The sequence below is a fragment of the Oncorhynchus mykiss genome, chromosome 2 (assembly GCF_013265735.2).
Source record: "Oncorhynchus mykiss isolate Arlee chromosome 2, USDA_OmykA_1.1, whole genome shotgun sequence".
Taxonomy (NCBI): Eukaryota; Metazoa; Chordata; class Actinopteri; order Salmoniformes; family Salmonidae; genus Oncorhynchus; species Oncorhynchus mykiss.
In genome coordinates, this window is record NC_048566.1 from 8235892 (window position 1) to 8263871 (window position 27980).

The 27980-nt window shown below is 44.7% G+C and overlaps 2 protein-coding genes across 2 annotated transcripts in view; both read left to right on the forward strand.

Annotated features, from left to right (window-relative positions):
* Nucleotides 1-27980, forward strand: part of LOC110514591 (histone deacetylase 9-B-like) — a 122631-nt gene that overhangs the window by 30792 nt on the left and 63859 nt on the right. The gene's annotated exons all lie outside the window — the stretch shown is intronic.
* Nucleotides 12-26840, forward strand: LOC118944039. The gene is made up of 3 exons (XM_036961564.1): nt 12-82; nt 24575-26042; nt 26162-26840. Exons 1-3 carry the CDS (start codon nt 12-14, stop codon nt 26207-26209), a joined length of 1587 nt encoding a protein of 528 aa, XP_036817459.1. The 3' UTR covers nt 26210-26840.

A 27980-nucleotide genomic window follows, 5' to 3' on the forward strand; every position in this document is an offset into this window, starting at 1 on the left:
GAAAAGTCAACATGGTTGTTACTGGATCTGAGATGAAAGGAGAGGTCAGCGACGTTGCAGCCGCTCCCAAACACAGCATGGGGTGTGTGTGTGCGTGCATGTGTGTGTGTGTCTGTGCGTGCATGTGTGTCTGGTGTCTGTTTATCTGTGTGTGTGTGTGTGTGTGTATGTGTGCATGTGTGTGTGTTGTCTTTACTGCAGGGTGGGACATTTTTTGCAGGTAAGTAATGCATTCACAGTGTACCTCCAGGGGGCACTGTTGCAGAGGGATTTGGGTTTCTATCCCAGATGGACCCACTGTCCTACCTATCGTTACCCTTATGCACCTTGTACACTAGCAGGCGGTGCCTTCCAATGGAAGGAAAGCGGTGAGAAGCGGAGAGGGCGGGGGATCTTTGTGCGGAGGGTAGGTGGCGTGGGAGGCAGTGAAAAAGTTCAACATTTCCCAACTTCATGCACATCACCAGCGACGACCACTGGGCGATGACCAATCATATTGAGTGGTTCCCATTACCAATTTGATGCTAGGAGACCCAAGGCTGGAGACTTTATTCAGCAAAGATGGCTGACAAAAATACTAGGATGGGAGCAAATATAAGTAATTATAACGTCATAGCATATCATGCAAAAAAAATGTACAATTGAGAGGAATATGTTACTTAATGTAGAGACAAACGATTATGCATTTTTTTTGTCATTAAGTTAATTTATGAAAATCACTATTTAGCAAGCTATCTGACTAGCTAACATTAGCCAGCTAGCTGGCTAGCTCTATGGGTGTTGTGACATGAGTATGAAATTGTAATTCTAGTTGTTTAATGTTTTATCGACTCCTGAAACAACCAGCAAACCAGGCTGTCGTCTTGTGAAACAGTGGATGTAAAGAATATACCTAGCTAAAGCATTTACTGCAAATGTAATGTACAATTGTGTACGCTTGCCTTGCTAATATTTTCCATGCAATGAGGCCAAGGTAACGTAGCTGGCTAACTATTTTCTTGCTTATTGTGCAGTGGAGGATAAAATGACCTGTATGCCTATGGATGTGTAGCTAGCTATGTAGCCGATCTGTGTATCGATCCAAAAACTTTTGGAATACATATTTGTTCAGAACCTAGTGATGCGCCTCAGCTATCAGTGTAGGCCGTCATTGTAAATAAGAATTTGTTCCTAACTAACTTGCCTAGTTAAATAAAGGTTAAATAAATAAAAATAAATACAAAATCATAGCCAGTTGTATCAACTTCAAAACAGTCTTAATGACATTAATGAAGCTTATGGATTGAGTAGAATATAATATAACTTTGTGCCAAGCATGCAAGTTGTATATATATGTAGTTATTACCATGCATGAGATCCCCACATTGTAGCAGTGGTGTAAAGTACTTAAGTAAAAATATTTAAAGTACTAATTGATTTGTTTTTGGGGGGTATCTGTACTTTATTAATTTATATTTTTGCCAAGTTTTACTTTTACTTCACTACACTCCTAAAAAAATAATGTACTTTTACTCAACATTTTCCCTGACACCCAAAAGTACTCGTTACAATTTGACAGGAAAATGGTCCAATTCACACACTTATCAAGAGAACATCCCATGTCATCTCTATTGCTTCTGATCTGGGGGACTCACTAAACACAAGTGTTTTGTTTGTAAATTATGTCTTAGTGTTGAAGTGTGCCCATTTTTTAAAATGGTGCAGTCTGGTTTGATTAATATAAGGAATTTAAAATGGTGCCGTCTGGTTTGATTAATATAGTATATTTAAAACCAAATACTTCTAGACTTTTACTCAAGTTGTATTTTACTGGGTGACTTTCACTTTTACTTTTTCATTTTCTATTAAGGTATCGATACTTTTACTCAAGTATGACAATTGAGTACTTTTTCCACCACTGTATTGTAGCCTGTACATTTAATATATTCACTGATCATATACTCTACCTTGGCAACTAAAGGTGCAGTTCAAGTATTTCATTAATTAATTAACCTTTATTTAACTAGGCAGGTCAGTTAAGAACACATTCTTATTTTCAATGACGGCCTAGGAACAGTGGGTTAACTGCCTTGTTCAGGGGCAGAATGACAGATTTTTACCTTGCCAGCTCGGGGATTCGATCTTGCAACCTTCCGGTTACTAGTCCAACGCCTGTGAGATTATTTTTCAGTCATATCCAATACCAGGAGTATCAAATTTCAGTCTTTGAATGATGCTGTGTCTGCATGTATGTATTACAATTATACACTTCAACAGTGTTTACCACTCCTGGTTCTGGGACATCAATGGTTACATATTGTAACCATATTGACATATAGGCTGATTTGTAATTCATATATACAGAAATAGAATTGATAAAACAGTACACTATACTTCCTATGCATCATGTAAATTCTCTAAAACCGGTTCATCTCAGTATCTAATTTCCTTCATCTGCGTTGATCTGATAAACACAGGATAGGTGTAGTACTTCATCAAATTAGAGACTTAATTTAAACCAGTAGAGAATGTGAAACGCTTTATTGAAAGAAGTTCATTGTCCAAGTGTTATAAATATGTAATACATGCATTATAAATATTATACTTGTAATATTAATTTATAAATACAAGTACAATCTGTACTTCAGTGCACATCTGTTGTGCATTATAAATACAGAGGAAGAAAGAGGAGGTGGGGAGAGAGATGTAAAAGACAGAAAGGGAAAGAGGTAAGAACAGAGGAACAGGGAAGACAGAATATGATTAATGAATCACATTGCTACCCTAATATTCTCTCAGTTCATCACAATTACATAAAAGTGTCTCTAGTGGTGTCTCCAAACCAGCCTATGGCTCCCAGTCGACCTGAATGTGATCTTAAGAGCGGGTGAGGTGGCGATGACAGGACTCGGGGTTGGCATCCTCTCTCACATCATAACATACCTGCAGTCGAGAGACCGATGGAGAGAGAGAGAGAGAGAGAGAGAGCATGTTTAAGTCTTGTGTTTTTTTATTCTAACACTGTCAGTCATCATAATCATCAGGAGGTGAAATGCAAAACTGACTTTGGGGACTACTACATCTCTATCTGTATTTCATTGTAAAGCATCTGTTTAATAATACTTCCTGTTGACCCGACCAAGTGACCTCTCACCTCTGATCATGCTGTGCCCTCTATGTAGCCAGTTCAGAGGATGTAGGGAGATGGGGAAAGAGGGATGAAGTGAAGGAGAGAGACTGTTATTGAGAAAATACGGTAGTTAAAGAGACAGTGTTCAACAGGAATATGTGTGTTTGGCCTCACCTGGAGTCCACACTAAGTGGCTGCAGAGTATTGAATACTGAAAAACATGCACAGACACACTAAGTGGCTGCAGAGTATTGAATACTGAAAAACATGCACAGACACACTAAGTGGCTGCAGAGTATTGAATACTGAAAAACATGCACAGGCACACTAAGTGGCTGCAGAGTATTGAATACTGAAAAACATGCACAGACACACGAGGCCAAACAATACAGTGTAGTTACAGAAATAATGAAGTGTCTTACTATTCTCCATGGTTGGCCCTCTTGCCTATTCTCCATGGTTGGCCCTCTTGCCTATTCTCCATGGTTGGCCCTCTTGCCTATTCTCCATGGTTGGCCCTCTTGCCTATTCTCCATGGTTGGCCCTCTTGCCTATTCTCCATGGTTGGCCCTCTGGCCTATTCTCCATGGTTGGCCCTCTGGCCTATTCTCCATGGTTGGCCCTCTTGCCTATTCTCCATGGTTGGCCCTCTTGCCTATTCTCCATGGTTGGCCCTCTTGCCTATTCTCCATGGTTGGCCCTCTTGCCTATTCTCCATGGTTGGCCCTCTTGCCTATTCTCCATGGTTGGCCCTCTTGCCTATTCTCCATGGTTGGCCCTCTTGCCTATTCTCCATGGTTGGCCCTCTTGCCTATTCTCCATGGTTGGCCCTCTTGCCTATTCTCCATGGTTGGCCCTCTGGCCTATTCTCCATGGTTGGCCCTCTTGCCTATTCTCCATGGTTGGCCCTCTTGCCTATTCTTTGAAGGTGGAAGGAGCCACAGTTATACACCTGAGCTTGCCTACTGCACAACACAATCCATCAATCAGATTGATACACGGCTGTGTAGGTGTGGGTTATAAGGTGTCTAATTGTTTGAATTCTTAAAATAGTCTCTTTTGTTTTTGTACGGACATCACACCCCCTTATCTAAACAGCAGCCTCATCTGAGAAGTAGAAATCAAAGGGAGAGAAACTGGGAAATGAATAACTACAGTTGACATAGCTAAGTAAATTGAAGAATACTCTTATTGCAATGTGAATGGCTCTTAAATGAGCCTTTGGTTGTGCATAGTGTAGTCTATGGTGTTGCCAGGGAACAGCAACCTCGTTTAAGAAGTAGGAGGTACAGATCTCCCGCACATGGATTGCCTCTGCGTTGTTGGACCCCATCTTTGAAACATCCTGCAGAACAGCAGGCTTCTCCTCTGGCACACAGTGGCGACCTGCAGATCCCCTCCTGGTCCTCGTGTCTATCCTCATGAAGTTATGCAGGACACAGGTAGCCTTCACACACCTGAATTCCCCAGGAGGCAGTCCCAGATGGCCCTGGTCACCCAACCTTGCAGTGCCCTACAGCCTACAAGGTAACTGTAGGTAATCATTTTGAAGGAATCTCCAGGTACAAGGTATCTGTAGGAATATGAAAGACAATGTAATTATTAGACTTTTACATCACCAGGTCATTGTGGATTACTAAAGTATAATATCCTTTCTAACAAATCATGATAACATTAGATAGATAGATAGATAGATAGATGCATGTGCACACAGACGTGCATGTGTAGCATGTGACAATAGCAGGATCATATCAAGGATAGCATCACAAATTACATAAATACCACTAGAATATTGATCATGAGTTGATCATTTGAATCACCTGTGCAGTGCTAAGGCAAAAACAAAATGTGCCCCTCTGAGTCCCCAGGACCAGGACTGAAAACCACTGCTCTTCATCTGCAGACAGGCTTCACAGATCTCTGTATCTGAGGACAGAAAACCTCACAAGAAACAGACTTCATTCTAGTCAAATTACACCACACTGAATATTATGTTACTATTATCTCTGTCCTCACTTCTAGGGACAGGAACTACACAAAGTATCTGCCCTATCCAGAATAGCCTACACTCTCACTGACAGTTGGGGCTGCTATCCTTTCACCCTCCTACATGGCGGTTAGCTAGCTACCTACAAATGCATTTGGAGTTGTTTTTTTTATAGTGATAAATACATCAAGATAGCTAGCTAATATGAAGTTAGGTACAAACCTGCTATGCTGAATTCCTGACGCACAATCAAACATGCTGCCATATGCTGCCAGCACGCCCACAAGCAAAGCCACTCTGGACGGCCTAAGCGGCACGCAGCAATTTACAGTGTGCCAGTGTACACGAGCCGTTAGTACTGCTGTCTCAGTTCACTGTACTCTGATCCACCACAAGGGACAAACACACAAAACAATATATTTTAGAATCGGTAGCTAGGTTCCCATCCGATTGGCGACAGATTGTCATGCGAAACTCTAAATAAAGAAAATATGCACATTTTTAAATCAGTGTGTGGTTATGTACTTTTTTCCTTAAATGTTCATGTACCGAATTAAAATCTAAAGTTCAATAGGTTTCCATCACTGTAGCAATATATATCATCGCGTGACTCCAAGTTTACTTCGATATGATGTTTATTATATCCATATTTGTGCATAAAAGCATTGCCACTGCCATTTTCCTCATAATAAATTATACCAACACAATAAGACCCCTCCATGTCGAACGAACAAATGATCTGTCGGCATTCATAAAATTGTAGCGAAACTACCTGTTCCCATCACAGATTTGTTTTTATACACTATTTTATAATGTCTATGGACTTCGCATAAAAGCTGTGGATGGAAACGTGGTTAGTGTAGTGAAACGTTTTGGCTGAAGTCCATCGACAAGCTCCACTGAATTACTCTTCTGACCATAGAAACATGTCAATTCAGCTTGAGAAAGTCTATGCTGTGAGGACAAGGAGACGCTGGTGGTGGGGGTGATTGATGTAGACAGGGGCTGGAGATGAGACTGGGAGACTGGGAGACTAGGAGACTGGGAGACTAGGAGATAGGAGACTGGGAGACTAGGAGACTGGGAGACTGGGAGACTGGGAAACTAGGAGACTAGGAGACTGGGAGACTAGGAGACTGGGAGACTAGGAGACTGGAAGAATAGGAGACTGGGAGACTGGGAGACTGGGAGACTAGGAGACTGGGAGACTAGGAGACTAGGAGACTGGGAGACTGGGAGAGTGGGAGACTAGGAGACTGGGAGACTAGGAGACTGGGAGACTGGGAGACTAGGAGACTGGGAGACTGGGAGACTAGGAGACTGGGAGACTAGAGGACTGGGAGACTAGGAGACTGGGAGAGTGGGAGACTAGGAGACTGGGAGACTAGGAGACTGGGAGACTAGGAGACTGGGAGACTGGGAGACTGGGAGACTAGGATACTGGGAGACTGGGAGACTAGGAGACTGGGAGACTAGGAGACTGGGAGAGTGGGAGACTAGGAGACTGGGAGACTAGGAGACTGGGAGACTAGGAGACTAGGAGACTGGGAGACTAGGAGACTGGGAGACTAGGAGACTGGAAGACTAGGAGACTAGGAGACTGGGAGACGGGGAGACTAGGGACTCATCAGTGGTGGAAGTGAACGTTCTGTAAGAGGTCTGCCATTGCTTTTCTACCAAACAAATGGGATGACCCCTGACCTCTTGCCTCATCACTCTGAAGAGAGGAACACAGGAAGCTGGGAGCTCTAGGTGCAATTTAAATAGAAGGTCAGACGCTCTCTCAGGAGTGATTATTTCATTTTTTGAAAAAAAGTTATCCCAGGCCCAGCAATTTACAAGTAGTTCGTAAATGCCCGTAGCTCAACTAAAACATGTGGGTTGTGTGAATTTGTAAGTATGGTATACTGTATATGATACTGAAATAACATCCCAGACCTCAATAATGTCACCTGTAGCAAGCAAGGCCCTCAATCTTTAGCCTTCCAGGTTTTTACATTTTAATACAGACATGGTTGCATCCCAAATGACACCCTATTCCCTATTTAGTGCACTACTTTAGACCAGAGCCCTAGATAGGGAATAGGGTGTTATTTGGAAATTGGAACACAGAAATGAACTATTTTAACAGTGGTGGCAGTCAAGTCTGTGTGGACTATTCCCTAGCTAATACTGCACTGTTTTAGTTAATAGTCAGAGGAAGAGGTGTTTTTTCAGCAGCATTGTTGTGTCTGAGACCTCTGAGACAACACAGCAGGAGAGGACACACTCACCATGGTCAAGAGAAGAAACGGTGGCGTAGGTGGAAGTCGCTGGGACAATGAGCGACAGCCACCCCTTCCTATAGGCAATCTGATTTCCTGGTCCGTTTTTTCTGTTGACCTTTGAAAGTCTATGAATGGAATCCTTGCTGCTTTAAAGGTCAGTGAGAAAATGTCAAGTCAAGTTAACTACTGTTACTTCCAGGGTATGTACTGTAGACTATCCATCATTAGTTGAGTATATAACAAGTTTAGTCATATTTTTATGTTTTATTTTAATGAATAGAATTGAATAGTATGTATAATATTTAGAATGTTTCAGAATTGAGCAGTTGTTGAACATACTCAGTCTTTATCCCTATTTCGCTTTCTAACTCTATATTATTCCCAATCTGTAATTTAGCGAAATCAAGGACACATTTTGAAATACAGTACTGATGGCTCACTATTTAAAAAGAAGATGAAGAACAAGCTATAAGGATGAAAAATACCAGATTTTTGTCGCAGGTAGCCAGTTGACTAGCGCTAGCTGATGCTACCCAGAAAACATTGTTTATTATTATAAGAGAGCATGATCTGTCAATCTGTAGAAATAGTGGATCAATGTTTTCCTACAGAGATGAACACATAGATCAGTTTGATGATTTCGGAGAGGCGGAGAGGCGGAGAGGTGGAGAGGCTGAGCGGCAGCCTCTGTTTTCAGTGGTCCTTTGTGTTTGGCTGCTGGCTACCACTGCTATATTTAGAAAGCCTAGCAATGCAGCCCGCTGAAAGCACAGCATCAGGGACCTGGCTAAAGATAGAACGCTGACCTGTAGGTCAGGATACAATGCAGCTAGGATGCTTTTAAAATGGGCTTTCACATTTAACACACGAGTAAACACTGAGTGTACAAGACATTAGAAACACCTTCCTAATGTCTTTATTTTTATTTAACCTTTATTTAACCAGGAAATATTGAGTTGCATTTTGCTCTCAGAACAGCCTCAATTCGTCAGGGCATGGACTCCATCTTCGCATGGACTCTGCAAGTTTCCATGTTGACTCCAATGCTTGTGGCAAGTTGTCCTTTGGGTGGTGGTCCATTCTTGATACACAACTGTTGAGCGTGGAAAAACCCAGCAGCTTGCAGTTGTTGACACAAACCAGTGCGCCTGGCATCTACTACCATACCCCGTTCAAAGGCACTTAAATCTTTTGTCTTGCCCATTCACCCTCTGAATGGCACACAATCCATGTGTCAATTGTCTCAAGACTTCCCTTCACTTACACGCATTGAAGTGGATTTAACAATTGACGTCAATAAGGGATCATAGCTTTCACCTGGATTCACCTGGTCAGTCTGTGTCATGGAAAGAGCAGGTGTTCTTAATGTTTTGTACACTCAGTGTAGTCTTTCAAATGTAAGATCAGAATAAGGGGAATAGTCTGTTTTATAGATTGATCATAACTATGTTCTAGTAGCTGCAGCACTCAGGAGAAGGGTACATTACTGTGTTGTTTTGTTGAATATATACAGTAGGTCTATCTATGTACATGTATATATGCATGTATACACACACACACACACACACACACACACACACACATACACACACACACACACACACACACACACACACACACACACACACACACACACACACACACACACACATACACACATACACACACACACACACACACACACACACACACACACACACACTGCACACACACAGTACACACATACACTGCACACACACAGTGCACACACACACACACGCAAACACGCACTCTAAAAAAGTAAATTACACCCAAAAACCCAAACAGTTATTTTACTTCCACAGACGCGTCCTAGACTCCCAGGGGTTCCCTTGCATTATTGCATTATAATTAGCTTCATCGCCAAACATTGTTTTAAATTGAGGAACCAAACATGACTGCCTTTTAAAAGCTTTTTGTGTGCTATTTGATCCAACATGTAAAGTGCCCTCTGTATCACCCAGAAAGTCCAACAGGAAATACCACAGGACGCCAGACAGGCTAACCTAATAAAAGTGAGAGCGCCCAATCATTAGCCAGGGAAACTCACTCCCATAACGCGTCCAGATGTAAGCTAATTGGGTATAGACATCAAATCAACAGTTCTAATGCCTTTGTGCTTTTATGAGGCCCAGCCGCAAAAGTATGCCACAGTCAGAGAAAATTGACTTTCTTTATTTTTTTAAAGTGATTTTATCCTATCTTACCCATACACCTCAGCGGGTAGTCTAGGCTAGGGGGCTTTTCCTGGTTTCTCCATGCCGTGGTGAGTCACCGTCAGAGAGCTGATGTAATGTTGCAGGCTCCCGAGGCTCCCAGTTACACTGGTAATTGGTGTGTGGAGGTAATTTCCCAGCAGGGCTATGTCTCCTCTTAGGGCAGAGGAGGGCCAGCAGGAGGGACGGGGGACTGTTACCTCAGAAAGCCCTGTTACCAGGCACCTCCACCTAGGGATGGTCCCTAGTGGTTTAGGGAGGTTGTCACCTGGTCATATTTACATCCTCTGTGACATCCCAGGGTAGCATGATGAAACTCTGTTAATTCTGTGACATCCCTGGGTAGCATGATGAAACTCTGTTCAAACTGTAACATCCCTGGGCAGCATGATGGAACTCTGTTCACACTGTAACATCACTGGGTAGCATGATGGAACTCTGTTCAAACTGTAACATCCCTGGGTAGCATGATGGAACTCTGTTCAAACTGTAACATCCCTGGGTAGCATGATGGAACTCTGTTCACACTGTAACATCCCTGGGTAGCATGATGGAACTCTGTTCACACTGTAACATACCTGGGTAGAATGATGAAACTCTGTTCACACTGTAACATCCCTGGGTAGCATGATGGAACTCTGTTCACACTGTAACATCCCTGGGTAGCATGATGGAACTCTGTTCACACTGTAACATCCCTGGGTAGCATGATGAAACTCTGTTCAAACTGTAACATCCCTGGGCAGCATGATGGAACTCTGTTCAAACTGTAACATCCGTGGGTAGCATGATGGAACTCTGTTCAAACTGTAACATCCCTGGGTAGCATGATGAAACTATGTTCAAACTGTAACATCCCTGGGTAGCATGATGGAACTCTGTTCACACTGTAACATACCTGGGTAGCATGATGGAACTCTGTTCACACTGTAATATCCCTGGGTAGCATGATGGAACTCTGTTCACACTGTAACATCCCTAGGTAGCATGATAGAACTCTGTTCAAACTGTAACATCCCTGGGTAGCATGATGAAACTCTGTTCAAACTGTAACATCCCTGGGCAGCATGATGGAACTCTGTTCAAACTGTAACATCCCTGGGTAGCATGATGAAACTATGTTCACACTGTAACATCCCTGGGTAGCATGATGGAACTCTGTTCAAACTGTAACATCCCTGGGTAGCATGATGAAACTCTGTTCACACTGTAACATCCCTGGGTAGCATGATGAAACTCTGTTCACACTGTAACATCCCTGGGTAGCATGATGGAACTCTGTTCAAACTGTAACATCCCTGGGTAGCATGATGGAACTCTGTTCACACTGTAACAAAACTGGGTAGCATGATGGAACTCTGTTCACACTGTAACATCCCTGGGTAGCATGATGAAACTCTGTTCACACTGTAACATCCCTGGGTAGCATGATGAAACTCTGTTCACACTGTAACATCCCTGGGTAGCATGATGGAACTCTGTTCAAACTGTAACATCCCTGGGTAGCATGATGGAACTCTGTTCAAACTGTAACATCCGTGGGTAGCATGATGGAACTCTGTTCACACTGTAACATCCCTGGGTAGCATGATGAAACTCTGTTCAAACTGTAACATCCCTGGGTAGCATGATGAAACTCTGTTCACACTGTAACATCCCTGGGTAGCATGATGAAACTCTGTTCAAACTGTAACATCCCTGGGTAGCATGATGAAACTCTGTTCACACTGTAACCTCCCTGGGTAGCATGATGGAACTCTGTTCAAACTGTAACATCCGTGGGTAGCATGATGAAACTCTGTTAATTCTGTAACATCCCTAGGTAGCATGATGGAACTCTGTTCAAACTGTAACATCCCTGGGTAGCATGATGGAACTCTGTTCAAACTGTAACATCCCTGGGTAGCATGATGAAACTCTGTTCACACTGTAACATCCCTGGGTAGCATGATGGAACTCTGTTCACACTGTAACATCCCTGGGTAGCATGATGGAACTCTCTTCACACTGTAACATCCCTGGGTAGCATGATGAAACTCTGTTCACACTGTAACATCACTGGGTAGCATGATGAAACTCTGTTCACACTGTAACATCACTGGGTAGCATGATGAAACTCTGTTCACACTGTAACATCACTGGGTAGCATGATGAAACTCTGTTCACACTGTAACATCCCTGGGTAGCATGATGAAACTCTGTTCACACTGTAACATCCCTGGGTAGCATGATGGAACTCTGTTCAAACTGTAACATCCCTGGGTAGCATGATGAAACTCTGTTCAAACTGTAACATCCCTGGGTAGCATGATGAAACTCTGTTCAAACTGTAACATCCCTGGGTAGCATGATGGAACTCTGTTCAAACTGTAACATCCCTGGGTAGCATGATGGAACTCTGTTCAAACTGTAACATCCCTGGGTAGCATGATGGAACTCTGTTCAAACTGTAACATCCCTGGGTAGCATGATGAAACTCTGTTCAAACTGTAACATCCCTAGGTAGCATGATGAAACTCTGTTCACACTGTAACATCCCTGGGTAGCATGATGAAACTCTGTTCACACTGTAACATCCCTGGGTAGCATGATGAAACTCTGTTCACACTGTAACATCCCTGGGTAGCATGATGAAACTCTGTTCAAACTGTAACATCCCTGGGTAGCATGATGGAACTCTGTTCAAACTGTAACATCCGTGGGTAGCATGATGAAACTCTGTTCAAACTGTAACATCCCTGGGTAGCATGATGGAACTCTGTTCAAACTGTAACATCCCTGGGTAGCATGATGGAACTCTGTTCAAACTGTAACATCCCTGGGTAGCATGATGGAACTCTGTTCACACTGTAACATCACTGGGTAGCATGATGGAACTCTGTTCAAACTGTAACATCCCTGGGTAGCATGATGGAACTCTGTTCAAACTGTAACATCCCTGGGTAGCATGATGGAACTCTGTTCAAACTGTAACATCCCTGGGTAGCATGATGGAACTCTGTTCACACTGTAACATCCCTGGGTAGCATGATGGAACTCTGTTCACACTGTAACATCCCTGGGTAGCATGATGAAACTCTGTTCAAACTGTAACATCCCTGGGTAGCATGATGGAACTCTGTTCAAACTGTAACATCCCTGGGTAGCATGATGGAACTCTGTTCAAACTGTAACATCCCTGGGTAGCATGATGGAACTCTGTTCAAACTGTAACATCCCTGGGTAGCATGATGGAACTCTGTTCACACTGTAACATCCCTGGGTAGCATGATGAAACTCTGTTCAAACTGTAACATCCCTGGGTAGCATGATGAAACTCTGTTCAAACTGTAACATCCCTGGGTAGCATGATGGAACTCTGTTCAAACTGTAACATCCCTGGGTAGCATGATGAAACTCTGTTCAAACTGTAACATCCCAGGGTAACATGATGGAACTCTGTTCACACTGTAACATCACTGGGTAGCATGATGGAACTCTGTTCAAACTGTAACATCCCTGGGTAGCATGATGGAACTCTGTTCACACTGTAACATACCTGGGTAGCATGATGGAACTCTGTTCAAACTGTAACATCCCTGGGTAGCATGATGGAACTCTGTTCACACTGTAACATACCTGGGTAGCATGATGGAACTCTGTTCAAACTGTAACATCTGTGGGTAGCATGATGAAACTATGTTCACACTGTAACATCCCTGGGTAGCATGATGGAACTCTGTTCAAACTGTAACATCCCTGGGTAGCATGATGGAACTCTGTTCAAACTGTAACATCCCTGGGTAGCATGATGGAACTCTGTTCAAACTGTAACATCCCTGGGTAGCATGATGAAACTATGTTCACACTGTAACATCCGTGGGTAGCATGATGAAACTATGTTCAAACTGTAACATCCCTGGGTAGCATGATGAAACTCTGTTCAAACTGTAACATCCCTGGGTAGCATGATGAAACTCTGTTCAAACTGTAACATCCCTGGGTAGCATGATGGAACTCTGTTCACACTGTAACATCCCTGGGTAGCATGATGGAACTCTGTTCAAACTGTAACATCCCTGGGTAGCATGATGAAACTCTGTTCACACTGTAACATCCCTGGGTAGCATGATTAAACTCTGTTCAAACTGTAACATCCCTGGGTAGCATGATGAAACTCTGTTCAAACTGTAACATCCCTGGGTAGCATGATGAAACTCTGTTCAAACTGTAACATCCCTGGGTAGCATGATGGAACTCTGTTCAAACTGTAACATCCCTGGGTAGCATGATGGAACTCTGTTCACACTGTAACATCCCTGGGTAGCATGATGGAACTCTGTTCAAACTGTAACATCCCTGGGTAGCATGATGGAACTCTGTTCACACTGTAACATCCCTGGGTAGCATGATGGAACTCTGTTCAAACTGTAACATCCCTGGGTAGCATGATGAAACTCTGTTCACACTGTAACATCCCTGGGTAGCATGATTAAACTCTGTTCAAACTGTAACATCCCTGGGTAGCATGATGAAACTCTGTTCAAACTGTAACATCCCTGGGTAGCATGATGAAACTCTGTTCAAACTGTAACATCCCTGGGTAGCATGATGGAACTCTGTTCAAACTGTAACATCCCTGGGTAGCATGATGGAACTCTGTTCACACTGTAACATCCCTGGGTAGCATGATGGAACTCTGTTCAAACTGTAACATCCCTGGGTAGCATGATGAAACTCTGTTCAAACTGTAACATCCCTGGGTAGCATGATGAAACTCTGTTCAAACTGTAACATCCCTGGGTAGCATGATGGAACTCTGTTCAAACTGTAACATCCCTGGGTAGCATGATGGAACTCTGTTCAAACTGTAACATCTGTGGGTAGCATGATACAACTATGTTCAAACCGTGGACATAAAGATAAATAGACACACATTCAAATGTAGAAATGCTTAATCAAACTGGTCATGGGAGACACATGTACGCATAACACACGTACAAGTGTGTTACAAGTGTGTTACAAGTAAGCTGATATACCCCCCTCCCTTTGCCTCTAGAACAGCCTGAATTCTTTGTGGCATTAAACATTGCTCAATTGGTATCAAGGGACCTACCGTGTGTCAGACACAACATAAACCGGGATTCGAAACACCAGGAAGGGTTTTTCACTCCTCAATTGTCCAGTGTTGGTGATCAGTGTTGGTGATTCATATTGATCTTGAATCTTGAGATGATGTAACATCGCTGTGAGATACACTCTCTGTCTTACTAATCAATGTGTTTGACATAAGAAAACCTTCTATGTCTGAGATAACAGGACTCTTTGAACTAGAATAGATAAAACAGTTCCTCCTCCCCTGGCTCCTCCTGCCATCCTCCCATGGCTCCTCCTGCCATCCTCCCCTGGCTCCTCCTGCCATCCTCCCATGGCTCCTCCTGCCATCCTCCCCTGGCTCCTCCTGCCATCCTCCCCTGGCTCCTCCTGCCATCCTCCCATGGCTCCTCCTGCCATCCTCCCATGGCTCCTCCTGCCATCCTCCCCTGGCTCCTCCTGCCATCCTCCCATGACTCCTCCTGCCATCCTCCCATGACTCCTCCTGCCATCCTCCCCTGGCTCCTCCTGCCATCCTCCCCTGGCTCCTCCTGCCATCCTCCCATGGCTCCTCCTGCCATCCTCCCATGACTCCTCCTGCCATCCTCCCATGGCTCCTCCTGCCATCCTCCCATGGCTCCTCCTGCCATCCTCCCATGGCTCCTCCTGCCATCCTCCCCTGGCTCCTCCTGCCATCCTCCCCTGGCTCCTCCTGCCATCCTCCCATGGCTCCTCCTGCCATCCTCCCATGGCTCCTCCTGCCATCCTCCCCTGGCTCCTCCTGCCATCCTCCCATGACTCCTCCTGCCATCCTCCCATGACTCCTCCTGCCATCCTCCCATGGCTCCTCCTGCCATCCTCCCATGACTCCTCCTGCCATCCTCCCATGGCTCCTCCTGCCATCCTCCCATGACTCCTCCTGCCATCCTCCCATGGCTCCTCCTGCCATCCTCCCATGACTCCTCCTGCCATCCTCCCATGGCTCCTCCTGCCATCCTCCCCTGGCTCCTCCTGCCATCCTCCCATGGCTCCTCCTGCCATCCTCCCATGACTCCTCCTGCCATCCTCCCATGGCTCCTCCTGCCATCCTCCCCTGGCTCCTCCTGCCATCCTCCCATGACTCCTCCTGCCATCCTCCCATGGCTCCTCCTGCCATCCTCCCCTGGCTCCTCCTGCCATCCTCCCATGGCTCCTCCTGCCATCCTCCCATGACTCCTCCTGCCATCCTCCCATGGCTCCTCCTGCCATCCTCCCCTGGCTCCTCCTGCCATCCTCCCATGGCTCCTCCTGCCATCCTCCCCTGGCTCCTCCTGCCATCCTCCCATGGCTCCTCCTGCCATCCTCCCCTGGCTCCTCCTGCCATCCTCCCATGGCTCCTCCTGCCATCCTCCCCTGGCTCCTCCTGCCATCCTCCCATGTCTCCTCCTGCCATCCTCCCATGTCTCCTCCTGCCATCCTCCCATGGCTCCTCCTGCCATCCTCCCATGTCTCCTCCTGCCATCCTCCCATGTCTCCTCCTGCCATCCTCCCATGTCTCCTCCTGCCATCCTCCCATGGCTCCTCCTGCCATCCTCCCATGACTCCTCCTGCCATCCTCCCATGTCTCCTCCTGCCATCCTCCCATGGCTCCTCCTGCCATCCTCCCATGGCTCCTCCTGCCATCCTCCCCTGGCTCCTCCTGCCATCCTCCCCTGGCTCCTCCTGCCATCCTCCCATGGCTCCTCCTGCCATCCTCCCCTGGCTCCTCCTGCCATCCTCCCATGTCTCCTCCTGCCATCCTCCCATGGCTCCTCCTGCCATCCTCCCATGGCTCCTCCTGCTATCCTCCCATGCATGGATCATCGGTTAAGAACAACACATTTAGAAGTGGGATCATATGAGGGTAGAGGAGACCCCTAGGAGTCCCCTAAGCAAGCTGGTCCTGGGGCTCTGTTCACAAACACAAACAAACCCCACAGAGCCCCAGGACATGGCCACATTTTCTATTGTTTTTTTCTCTCTTTTGTTTATTATCTATTTCACTTGCTTTAGCAATGTAAACATATGTATCCCATGCCAATTAAGGCCTTTGAAATGAATTGAGAAAGAAAGAGAGTTAGAGGGAGTGTGTGAGAGAGAGAGAGAGAGAGAGAGCAGCCATGCTGCATTGATTAAGCCACAGACATCACCATTTGGAGGAGAACAACACAGGACATCACCATTTGGAGGAGAACAACACAGGACATCACCACGTAGAGGGGAACAACACTGGACATCACCATGTAGAACAACACAGGACATCACCATGTAGAGGGAAACAGCACAGTCAATCACCACGTAGAGGGGAACAACACAGGACATCACCACGTAGAGGGGAACAACACAGGACATCACCATGTAGAACAACACAGGACATCACCATGTAGAGGGGAACAACACAGGACATCACCATGTAGAACAACACAGGACATCACCATGTAGAACAACACAGGACATCACCACGTAGAGGGGAACAACACAGGACATCACCATGTAGAACAACACAGGACATCACCACGTAGAGGGGAACAACACAGGACATCACCATGTAGAACAACACAGGACATCACCATGTAGAACAACACAGGACATCACCATGTAGAGGGGAACAACACAGGACATCACCATGTAGAGGGAAACAGCACAGTCAATCACCACGTAGAGGGGAACAACACAGGACATCACCATGTAGAACAACACAGGACATCACCATGTAGAGGGGAACAACACAGGACATCACCATGTAGAACAACACAGGACATCACCATGTAGAGGGGAACAACACAGGACATCACCATGTAGAACAACACAGGACATCACCATGTATGAATGTTTTAGGTGGCAGAAAACCTGTTCTAGCGTGTGTCCTTGTGTGTGTGTGTGTGTGTGTGTGTGTGTGTGTGTGTGTGTGTGCTTGTGTGTTTGTGTGAGTGTGTGTTTGTGTGTTTGTAGTGAGTGTGTGTGTGTGTGTTTGTAATGTGTGTGTAGTGTGTGTGAGTGTGTAGTGTGTGTGTGTGTTTGTAGTGTCCTTTCTCTGTTGACACCCTGATCTCTCTGAGTAGAGCTATAAAGGCCTTTATTGGAAAACACTCTGGGCCACCTCCACACACACACACACACACACACACACACACACACACACAGTGTGGGGAGGGAGGTGACAGAGGCCCAGTCCCCCTACACTAGCACCTAGTCTCTCCAGGAGCAGAGTGGAGTGACTCCCTCTCCAGACGCCGTGCTGACGTTGACAGTTAAATGCTTTAATCGGACTAAATCAGACCACGGGCTCTGGTGACGCAGGAGAGCAAGCTATAACAGGCCACAGGTACTGGTCATGACTCTGTCCAGCCACACAACACCTCATCAGACTCAGGAAGAGGAGAGACGGGTTGAAATACAAAGTATAGGTTAATCCCTGCTCACGGCCTCCAATGAGTTGTCTCTGTTAGCTGCCAATGAAAGCTTGTCTGTGGAGAAAGTGGGGTGATTTTGTTAGATATGACTGATTGATTCGTGCAACGTTCCAAGACATGCATTGTTTATATGCAGTGCAAATATTTAAAATTATTCTGCCGGGGCAGCAGGTAGCCTAGTGGTTAGAACGGTGGACTAGTAACCCACAGGATGTAAGATCAAATCCCTGAGCTGACAAGGTCAAAATCTGTAGTTCTACTCCTGAACAAGGCAGTTAATCCACTGTTCCTAGGCTGTTATTGAAGATAAGAATGTGTTCTTAACTGACTTGCCTAGTTAAATAAAGATCATTCAGGTCAGAGTTGAAAAATGCAATTATTTTTGGAATTGGTCATATTTAGGCAATATTGTAACACAGTATTCCTAGAACTCATTGTGAAATGATAATGGTATCATTATGTGACTAGTCATTCAGGAATTTCCTAGCCTGGTTAACCAGCTTTCTGTGTGTCAGGACTTTCCACCCAGTAGAGTTTTAATTTCTCATAATAGGAATTGCATTGTCATAATCCCAAACCTAATGCCTGGACGCTTGAGACTTCCTCTGTTTAGCCTGACCTCACCTGTGACCTGTGACCTGTGACAGCTCCAGGTCTCTAGGTTTTAGGATCAGAGCTGGTCTGTCACTGTGACAGCTCCAGGTCTCTAGGTTTTAGGATCAGAGCTGGTCTATCACTGTGACAGCTCCAGGTCTCTAGGTTTTAGGATCAGAGCTGGTCTGTCACTGTGACAGCTCCAGGTCTCTAGGTTTTAGGATCAGAGCTGGTCTGTCACTGTGACAGCTCCAGGTCTCTAGGTTTTAGGATCAGAGCTGGTGGGTCACTGTGACAGCTCCAGGTCTCTAGGCTTTAGGATCAGAGCTGGTCTGTCACTGTGACAGCTCCAGGTCTCTAGGTTTTAGGATCAGAGCTGGTCTGTCACTGTGACAGCTCCAGGTCTCTAGGCTTTAGGATCAGAGCTGGTCTGTCACTGTGACAGCTCCAGGTCTCTAGGTTTTAGGATCAGAGCTGGTCTATCACTGTGACAGCTCCAGGTCTCTAGGTTTTAGGATCAGAGCTGGTCTGTCACTGTGACAGCTCCAGGTCTCTAGGTTTTAGGATCAGAGCTGGTCTGTCACTGTGACAGCTCCAGGTCTCTAGGTTTTAGGATCAGAGCTGGTGGGTCACTGTGACAGCTCCAGGTCTCTAGGCTTTAGGATCAGAGCTGGTCTGTCACTGTGACAGCTCCAGGTCTCTAGGTTTTAGGATCAGAGCTGGTCTATCACTGTGACAGCTCCAGGTCTCTAGGTTTTAGGATCAGAGCTGGTGGGTCACTGTGACAGCTCCAGGTCTCTAGGCTTTAGGATCAGAGCTGGTCTGTCACTGTGACAGCTCCAGGTCTCTAGGTTTTAGGATCAGAGCTGGTCTATCACTGTGACAACTCCAGGTCTCTAGGTTTTAGGATCAGAGCTGGTCTGTCACTGTGACAGCTCCAGGTCTCTAGGCTTTAGGATCAGAGCTGGTCTGTCACTGTGACAGCTCCAGGTCTCTAGGTTTTAGGATCAGAGCTGGTCTGTCACTGTGACAGCTCCAGGTCTCTAGGTTTTAGGATCAGAGCTGGTCTGTCACTGTGACAGCTCCAGGTCTCTAGGTTTTAGGATCAGAGCTGGTCTGTCACTGTGACAGCTCCAGGTCTCTAGGTTTTAGGATCAGAGCTGGTCTGTCACTGTGACAGCTCCAGGTCTCTAGGTTTTAGGATCAGAGCTGGTCTGTCACTGTGACAGCTCCAGGTCTCTAGGTTTTAGGATCAGAGCTGGTCTGTCACTGTGACAGCTCCAGGTCTCTAGGTTTTAGGATCAGAGCTGGTCTGTCACTGTGACAGATGGTGCAGTTGTGTTTATTATTATTACATTTTTACGCCACGATGTCCATACACACAATAAAAAATATATTAAAGACAGACAACTTTACTATTTACATTGCAAGACTGACAGATCTTTAATCGCCCACTCCCCTCCCGGCACCACAGCCAAATTCCCCTTTAGAGAGACTACATAGAGATGGATGGATCAGGAGTTTCCTAACTCTAATTGCCCTAATTTACTGGGGATTATGTCGCCTGTGGAGATAAAAACAATCACTAATTGTAGACCATGTTTTCCATGATGTAGGTACTTTAGGTTAGCCAGGCAGATAGATAAATCTTACTAGGATAGATATATTTAAATCTCACTAGAATAGATACAATGATGTACAGTATGCATGGCTCTGCAAACCCGACATTGCAATCACATTGCCTCAATCTAAATCTAACATTTAAATGTAACTCAAGCTTTTAGGTAGCTGATAATTCCCAAGGCTGTCCAAATGCTCATTGCTTTATTAAGAAAAAGAAAAAGAGTGTATTGGCTACAGTATGACGCTGTTTAATATAACAGAAACAAATATGATCATTTAGTTTTATTCCAAAATGACAATGAACATTTTTTTGCCACTTGAGTATAGCCTGTGAGCTGTGCATTCCCTATTCTGTGTTTCCCATGTTGTGTTGTAATAAAAGCATTGAGGGTTTAACTGTTTGGCCAGCTGAAATAACACAGTCCAACTCCTTTCTCTCTTTCTCTCTCTGTCTCTCCTTCTCTCTCTCGCCCTCTCTCTCTCTCCCCTGCCTGTAGAGTCATAAAAGCGCTGAGCAGGACTCTATAAATAGCACTGTGCTGGCTTCACGCCCCTGGCTGGAGGACAGGTCAAATTATGAAGGAAAAGAAGATGACAATTTTAAAGGCATAGCCCCCTAGCTTAGCCAGTAACTCAACCCACTAACTTAGCCTGTAACTCAGCCCGGTAGCTTAGCCAGTAACTCAACCCACTAACTTAGCCTGTAACTCAGCCCGCTAGCTTAGCCAGTATCTCAAACCACTAACTTAGCCTGTAACTCAGCCCGGTAGCTTAGCCAGTAACTCAACCCACTAACTTAGCCTGTAACTCAGCCCGCTAGCTTAGCCAGTAACTCAACACACTAACTTAGCCTGTAACTCAGCCCGCTAGCTTAGCCAGTAACTCAACCCACTAACTTAGCCTGTAACTCAGCCCGGTAGCTTAGCCAGTAACTCAACCCACTAACTTAGCCTGTAACTCAGCCCGCTAGCTTAGCCAGTAACTCAACCCACTAACTTAGCCTGTAACTCAGCCCGCTAACTTAGCCAGTAACTCAGCCCGCTAGCTTAGCCAGTAGCTCAGCCCGCTAACTTAGTCTGTAACTCAGCCCGCTAGCTTAGCCAGTAACTCAACCCGCTAACTTAGCCTGTAACTCAGTCTGCTAGCTTAGCCAGTAACTCAACCCGCTAACTTAGCCTGTAACTCAGCCCGGGAGCTTAGCCAGTAACTCAGCCCGCTAGCTTAGCCAGTAATTTAGCCCGCTAACTTAATCTGTAAATCAACACAGTAACTTAGCCTGTAACTTAGCCCGGTAGCTTAGCCAGTAACTCAGCCCACTAGCTTAGCCAGTAACTCAAGCCTGCTTAGCCAGTATCTCAGGCCCACTTAGCCAGTCAGTGGTCAGAGAGAACACTCGACCTGACGTGTATGTTATGAGTCTAATTATCATGTTATGGGTTCTCTACGGGGCTCTGATGGAATAATACACTGTTCTGTTTTTAGAGCCAGACCAAAGCGATTGCTTCCTTCCCCCTGCCATTCAAACAGATCATGTGGATGTATTATCAAACAATGAACTATTTTGTTCCTCTGTACCAGTGGAGGCTGCTGAGGGGAGGACGGCTCATAATAATGGCTGGAACGGAGCAAATGAAATGGCATCAAACACATGGAAACCATAGAAACGTGAAACATAGAAATGTGTTTGATGTATTTGATACCCTTCCACTCATTCCGATCCAGCCATTACCACAAGCACGTCCTCCCCAATTAAGGTGCCACCCACCTCCTGTGCTCTGTAATGCTATCAATGCACAGCACTCCCTAGTGACCTAGTTCTGATGCAGTAGTTTGTGTTTTTAAAAAACCTGTTGTGTCACATGAAAGACTATGAAAAGGATAGTGTTGTCCTGTGTTTTAGACAAGGACAAACGGAAGCAAAGCTGAAAGCTGTTAAAGTTTTTTTTACAGTCGCTAACAAGCATTTACCTATACTTAAGATACTTTTTCTAAACTCTTAAATACAGCAACACACAATTAGCCAAATAGTTAATGTTCTGCTCAAAACCACATTTTGTTCATTAAATACATTTCAACATACAAAAACACTTTCTCTACATACACTAACTCTATCAAAACACTTTCTCTACATACACTAACTCTATCAAAACACTTTCTCTACATACACTAACTCTATCAAAACACTTTCTCTACATACACTAACTCTATCAAAACACTTTCTCTACATACACTAACTCTATCAAAACACTTTCTCTACATACACTAACTCTATCAAAACACTTTCTCTACCTACACTAACTCTATCAAAACACTTTCTCTACATACACTAACTCTATCAAAACACTTTCTCTACATACACTAACTCTATCAAAACACTTTCTCTACATACACTAACTCTATCAAAACACTTTCTCTACCTACACTAACTCTATCAAAACACTTTCTCTACATACACTAACTCTATCAAAACACTTTCTCTACATACACTAACTCTATCAAAACACTTTCTCTACATACACTAACTCTATCAAAACACTTTCTCTACCTACACTAACTCTATCAAAACACTTTCTCTACCTACACTAACTCTATCAAAACACTTTCTCTACCTACACTAACTCTATCAAAACACTTTCTCTACATACACTAACTCTATCAAAACACTTTCTCTACCTACACTAACTCTATCAAAACACTTTCTCTACATACACTAACTCTATCAAAACACTTTCTCTACATACACTAACTCTATCAAAACACTTTCTCTACCTACACTAACTCTATCAAAACACTTTCTCTACATACACTAACTCTATCAAAACACTTTCTCTACATACACTAACTCTATCAAAACACTTTCTCTACCTACACTAACTCTATCAAAACACTTTCTCTACATACACTAACTCTATCAAAACACTTTCTCTACATACACTAACTCTATCAAAACACGGTAAACCCGACTCAATATCTAATCATTTTGTCAAAACACTAGCACATGTTTTCTATCCAAGAGGAGCATATAGGCAATCTTAGCACAATGACTTTCAAAATACTAACAGTTGATGGCATTACAAAAACTGCATTACTGTTTAGGTTTCGGTTCTACCTGCAGACATTAGACAATATGAAATCCATCGTTTTTTATAATTCACTTTCGAGTGTCGAATGTGTGCAATTTTGGCAACATACTATCTAAAAGTGAATGAGTGATCTTTACTTCATAGAATGTACAGTGGAAACAAATAGGAAGTGCTGCAGTAAAATCGTTATTAGCAACATGAAATTACTGCCAGTGATCAACAAGAAATCCATCATACATGGCCTTTGGTTCAACAACACATCCAACACACATGGCCTTTGGTTCAACAACACATCCAACACACATGGCCTTTGGTTCAACAACACATCCAACACACATGGCCTTTGGTTCAACAACACATCCAACATACATGGCCTTTGGTTCAACAACACATCCAACATACATGGCCTTTGGTTCAACAACACATCCAACATACATGGCCTTTGGTTCAACAACACATCCAACACACATGGCCTTTGGTTCAACAACACATCCAACATACATGGCCTTTGGTTCAACAACACATCCAACATACATGGCCTTTGGTTCAACAACACATCCAACATACATGGCCTTTGGTTCAACAACACATCCAACATACATGGCCTTTGGTTCAACAACATCCAACATACATGGCCTTTGGTTCAACAACATATCCAACATACATGGCCTTTGGTTCAACAACACATCCAACATACATGGCCTTTGGTTCAACAACACATCCAGCATACATGGCCTTTGGTTCAACAACACATCCAACATACATGGCCAATTACAGTAAAAAAATGCACAGAAGGTAAAAACAGTAAGATGCCCCGTTCTGTTCTAATCTATACCATCTTCAGCATTTGGCCACATGTTCTCATTCACATCACATCTTATGTCGTCTCTCGCTATGCACCTTGGATAGAAACGCTTGGCCTGCCTTATCCACCCCTGGCAGTCTTCAGCTGAAATGTCTCTGCATCTTGGATAGAAACGCTTGGCCTGCCTTATCCACCCCTGACAGTCTTCAGCTGAAATGTCTCTGCATCTTGGATAGAAACGCTTGGCCTGCCTTATCCACCCCTGACAGTCTTCAGCTGAAATGTCTCTGCATCTTGGATAGAAACGCTTGGCCTGCCTTATCCACCCCTGACAGTCTTCAGCTGAAATGTCTCTGCATCTTGGATAGAAACGCTTGGCCTGCCTTATCCACCCCTGACAGTCTTCAGCGGAAATGTCTCTGCATCTTGGATAGAAACGCTTGGCCTGCCTTATCCACCCCTGACAGTCTTCAGCTGAAATGTCTCTGCATCTTGGATAGAAACGCTTGGCCTGCCTTATCCACCCCTGACAGTCTTCAGCTGAAATGTCTCTGCATCTTGGATAGAAACGCTTGGCCTGCCTTATCCACCCCTGACAGTCTTCAGCTGAAATGTCTCTGCATCTTGGATAGAAATGCTTGGCCTGCCTTATCCACCCCTGACAGTCTTCAGCTGAAATGTCTCTGCATCTTGGATAGAAACGCTTGGCCTGCCTTATCCACCCCTGACAGTCTTCAGCTGAAATGTCTCTGCATCTTGGATAGAAACGCTTGGCCTGCCTTATCCACCCCTGACAGTCTTCAGCTGAAATGTCTCTGCACCTTGGATAGAAACGCTTGGCCTGCCTTATCCACCCCTGACAGTCTTCAGCTGAAATGTCTCTGCACCTTGGATAGAAACGCTTGGCCTGCCTTATCCACCCCTGACAGTCTTCAGCTGAAATGTCTCTGCACCTTGGATAGAAACGCTTGGCCTGCCTTATCCACCCCTGACAGTCTTCAGCTGAAATGTCTCTGCATCTTGGATAGAAACGCTTGGCCTGCCTTATCCACCCCTGACAGTCTTCAGCTGAAATGTCTCTGCATCTTGGATAGAAATGCTTGGCCTGCCTTATCCACCCCTGACAGTCTTCAGCTGAAATGTCTCTGCATCTTGGATAGAAACGCTTGGCCTGCCTTATCCACCCCTGACAGTCTTCAGCTGAAATGTCTCTGCATCTTGGATAGAAACGCTTGGCCTGCCTTATCCACCCCTGACAGTCTTCAGCTGAAATGTCTCTGCACCTTGGATAGAAACGCTTGGCCTGCCTTATCCACCCCTGACAGTCTTCAGCTGAAATGTCTCTGCATCTTGGATAGAAACGCTTGGCCTGCCTTATCCACCCCTGACAGTCTTCAGCTGAAATGTCTCTGCATCTTGGATAGAAACGCTTGGCCTGCCTTATCCACCCCTGACAGTCTTCAGCTGAAATGTCTCTGCACCTTGGATAGAAACGCTTGGCCTGCCTTATCCACCCCTGACAGTCTTCAGCTGAAATGTCTCTGCATCTTGGATAGAAACGCTTGGCCTGCCTTATCCACCCCTGACAGTCTTCAGCTGAAATGTCTCTGCACCTTGGATAGAAACGCTTGGCCTGCCTTATCCACCCCTGACAGTCTTCAGCTGAAATGTCTCTGCATCTTGGATAGAAACGCTTGGCCTGCCTTATCCACCCCTGACAGTCTTCAGCTGAAATGTCTCTGCAGACGGCATCCATTGCATCCAGAAGGGACATTTGGTCATGTGACCGATGATCATACACTTTCCACCTCCAGGCAGAAAAAAGGTTGGGGAACGGTGAGTGGGGGGGGGGGGGCATTCTTGGATGGTCTTCCAAACCAGTTTGTGATTGCATGTGAATGGTGGAATGCTACATTGTCCCATGCAATCACACATGTCCTCATGTTTCCTCCCAGCTGTTCTCTTTCTGCTTCTGGCACCAGTTGTTGGTGGAGGTCATCTAAAAACAAAAGAAGGTGCTCAGTGTTGCAGGGTCCAATCTGGCATTTCTGCAGGACCAAACCAGCACTCGAGGTTGAAGCACACATTGGGATATTTGCTCCTCTCTGACTCGGCACGTCAACAGTGGCCCTTTTTCCTATGACGTTTCTTACTCGCCGATGTGCTTTTGCCAGGTTAAACCCTGCCTCGTCTACATACATTATTTCCTTATGGGGTCTGATTAGCCTCCACCTCCATGACTCTCTGAAAGAAATCAAACACAGCATGTGTAAATGCTTTTCAGTATGTCCTACTGTATGTACTGTAACCTATGTTTACATGTAGAGTAGCATAGTGTAAAAGTCACTATAGAACTAGACATATTGGATAGACATCATACCTGGACGTATTGGTGCCGGAGTTCCTTGACCCGCTCACTGTTCCTTTCAAAAGTGTGTAAAACTGTTTCATTCCTACTCTGTGTTTGGTCAGAGTCTGAGCAATGGTAGTCAGGCTGATGCTTTCCACATTTTTAAATACCAGGTTGTACCAAAAAAGTGTTAAACAAATTAAAATATATTTTATATTTGAGATTCTTCAAATAGCCACCCTTTGCCTTGATGACAGGGCAAAGTATTGACACGTTTTTTTGAATTGAGAAACAAGCTTAAAGTTTTCTTTACTGACCATAATTTTCACTTGTCTGACCACTTGCATGATGACGAGTTTCTCACACGACTGGCCTATCTGGGTGATGTTTTTTCTCACCTGAATGATCTGAATCTAGGATTGCAGGGACTCCGCAACTATATTCAATGTGTGAGACAAAATTGAGGCTATGATTAAGGAGTTGGAGCTCTTCTCTGTCTGCATTAATAAGGACAACACACAGGTCTTTCCATCATTGTATGATTTTTTGTGTGCAAATGAACTCAAGCTTACAGACAATGTCAAATGTGATATAGCGAAGCACCTGAGTGAGTTGGGTGCACAATTTACACAGGTACTTTCCCGAAACAGATGACACAAACAACTGAATTCGATATACAGTGCCTTGCGAAAGTATTCGGCCCCCTTGAACTTTGCGACCTTTTGCCACATTTCAGGCTTCAAACATAAAGATATAAAACTGTATTTTTTTGGGAAGAATCAACAACAAGTGGGACACAATCATGAAGTTGAACAACATTTATTGGATATTTCAAACTTTTTTAACAAATCAAAAACTGAAAAATGGGGCGTGCAAAATTATTCAGCCCCCTTAAGTTAATACTTTGTAGTGACACCTTTTGCTGCGATTACAGCTGTAAGTCGCTTGGGGTATGTCTCTATCAGTTTTGCACATCGAGAGACTGACATTTTTTCCCATTCCTCATTGCAAAACAGCTCGAGCTCAGTGAGGTTGGATGGAGAGCATTTGTGAACAGCAGTTTTCAGTTCTTTCCACAGATTCTCGATTGGATTCAGGTCTGAACTTTGACTTGGCCATTCTAACACCTGGATATGTTTATTTTTGAACCATTCTATTGTAGATTTTGCTTTATGTTTTGGATCATTGTCTTGTTGGAAGACAAATCTCCATCCCAGTCCCAGTCTCAGGTCTGGCATTCTTCCAGAATGGTCCTGTATTTGGCTCCATCCATCTTCCCATCAATTTTAACCATCTTCCCTGTCCCTGCTGAAGAAAAGCAGGCCCAAACCATGATGCTGCCACCACCATGTTTGACAGTGGGGATGGTGTGTTCAGCTGTGTTGCTTTTACGCCAAACATAACATTTTGCATTGTTGCCAAAA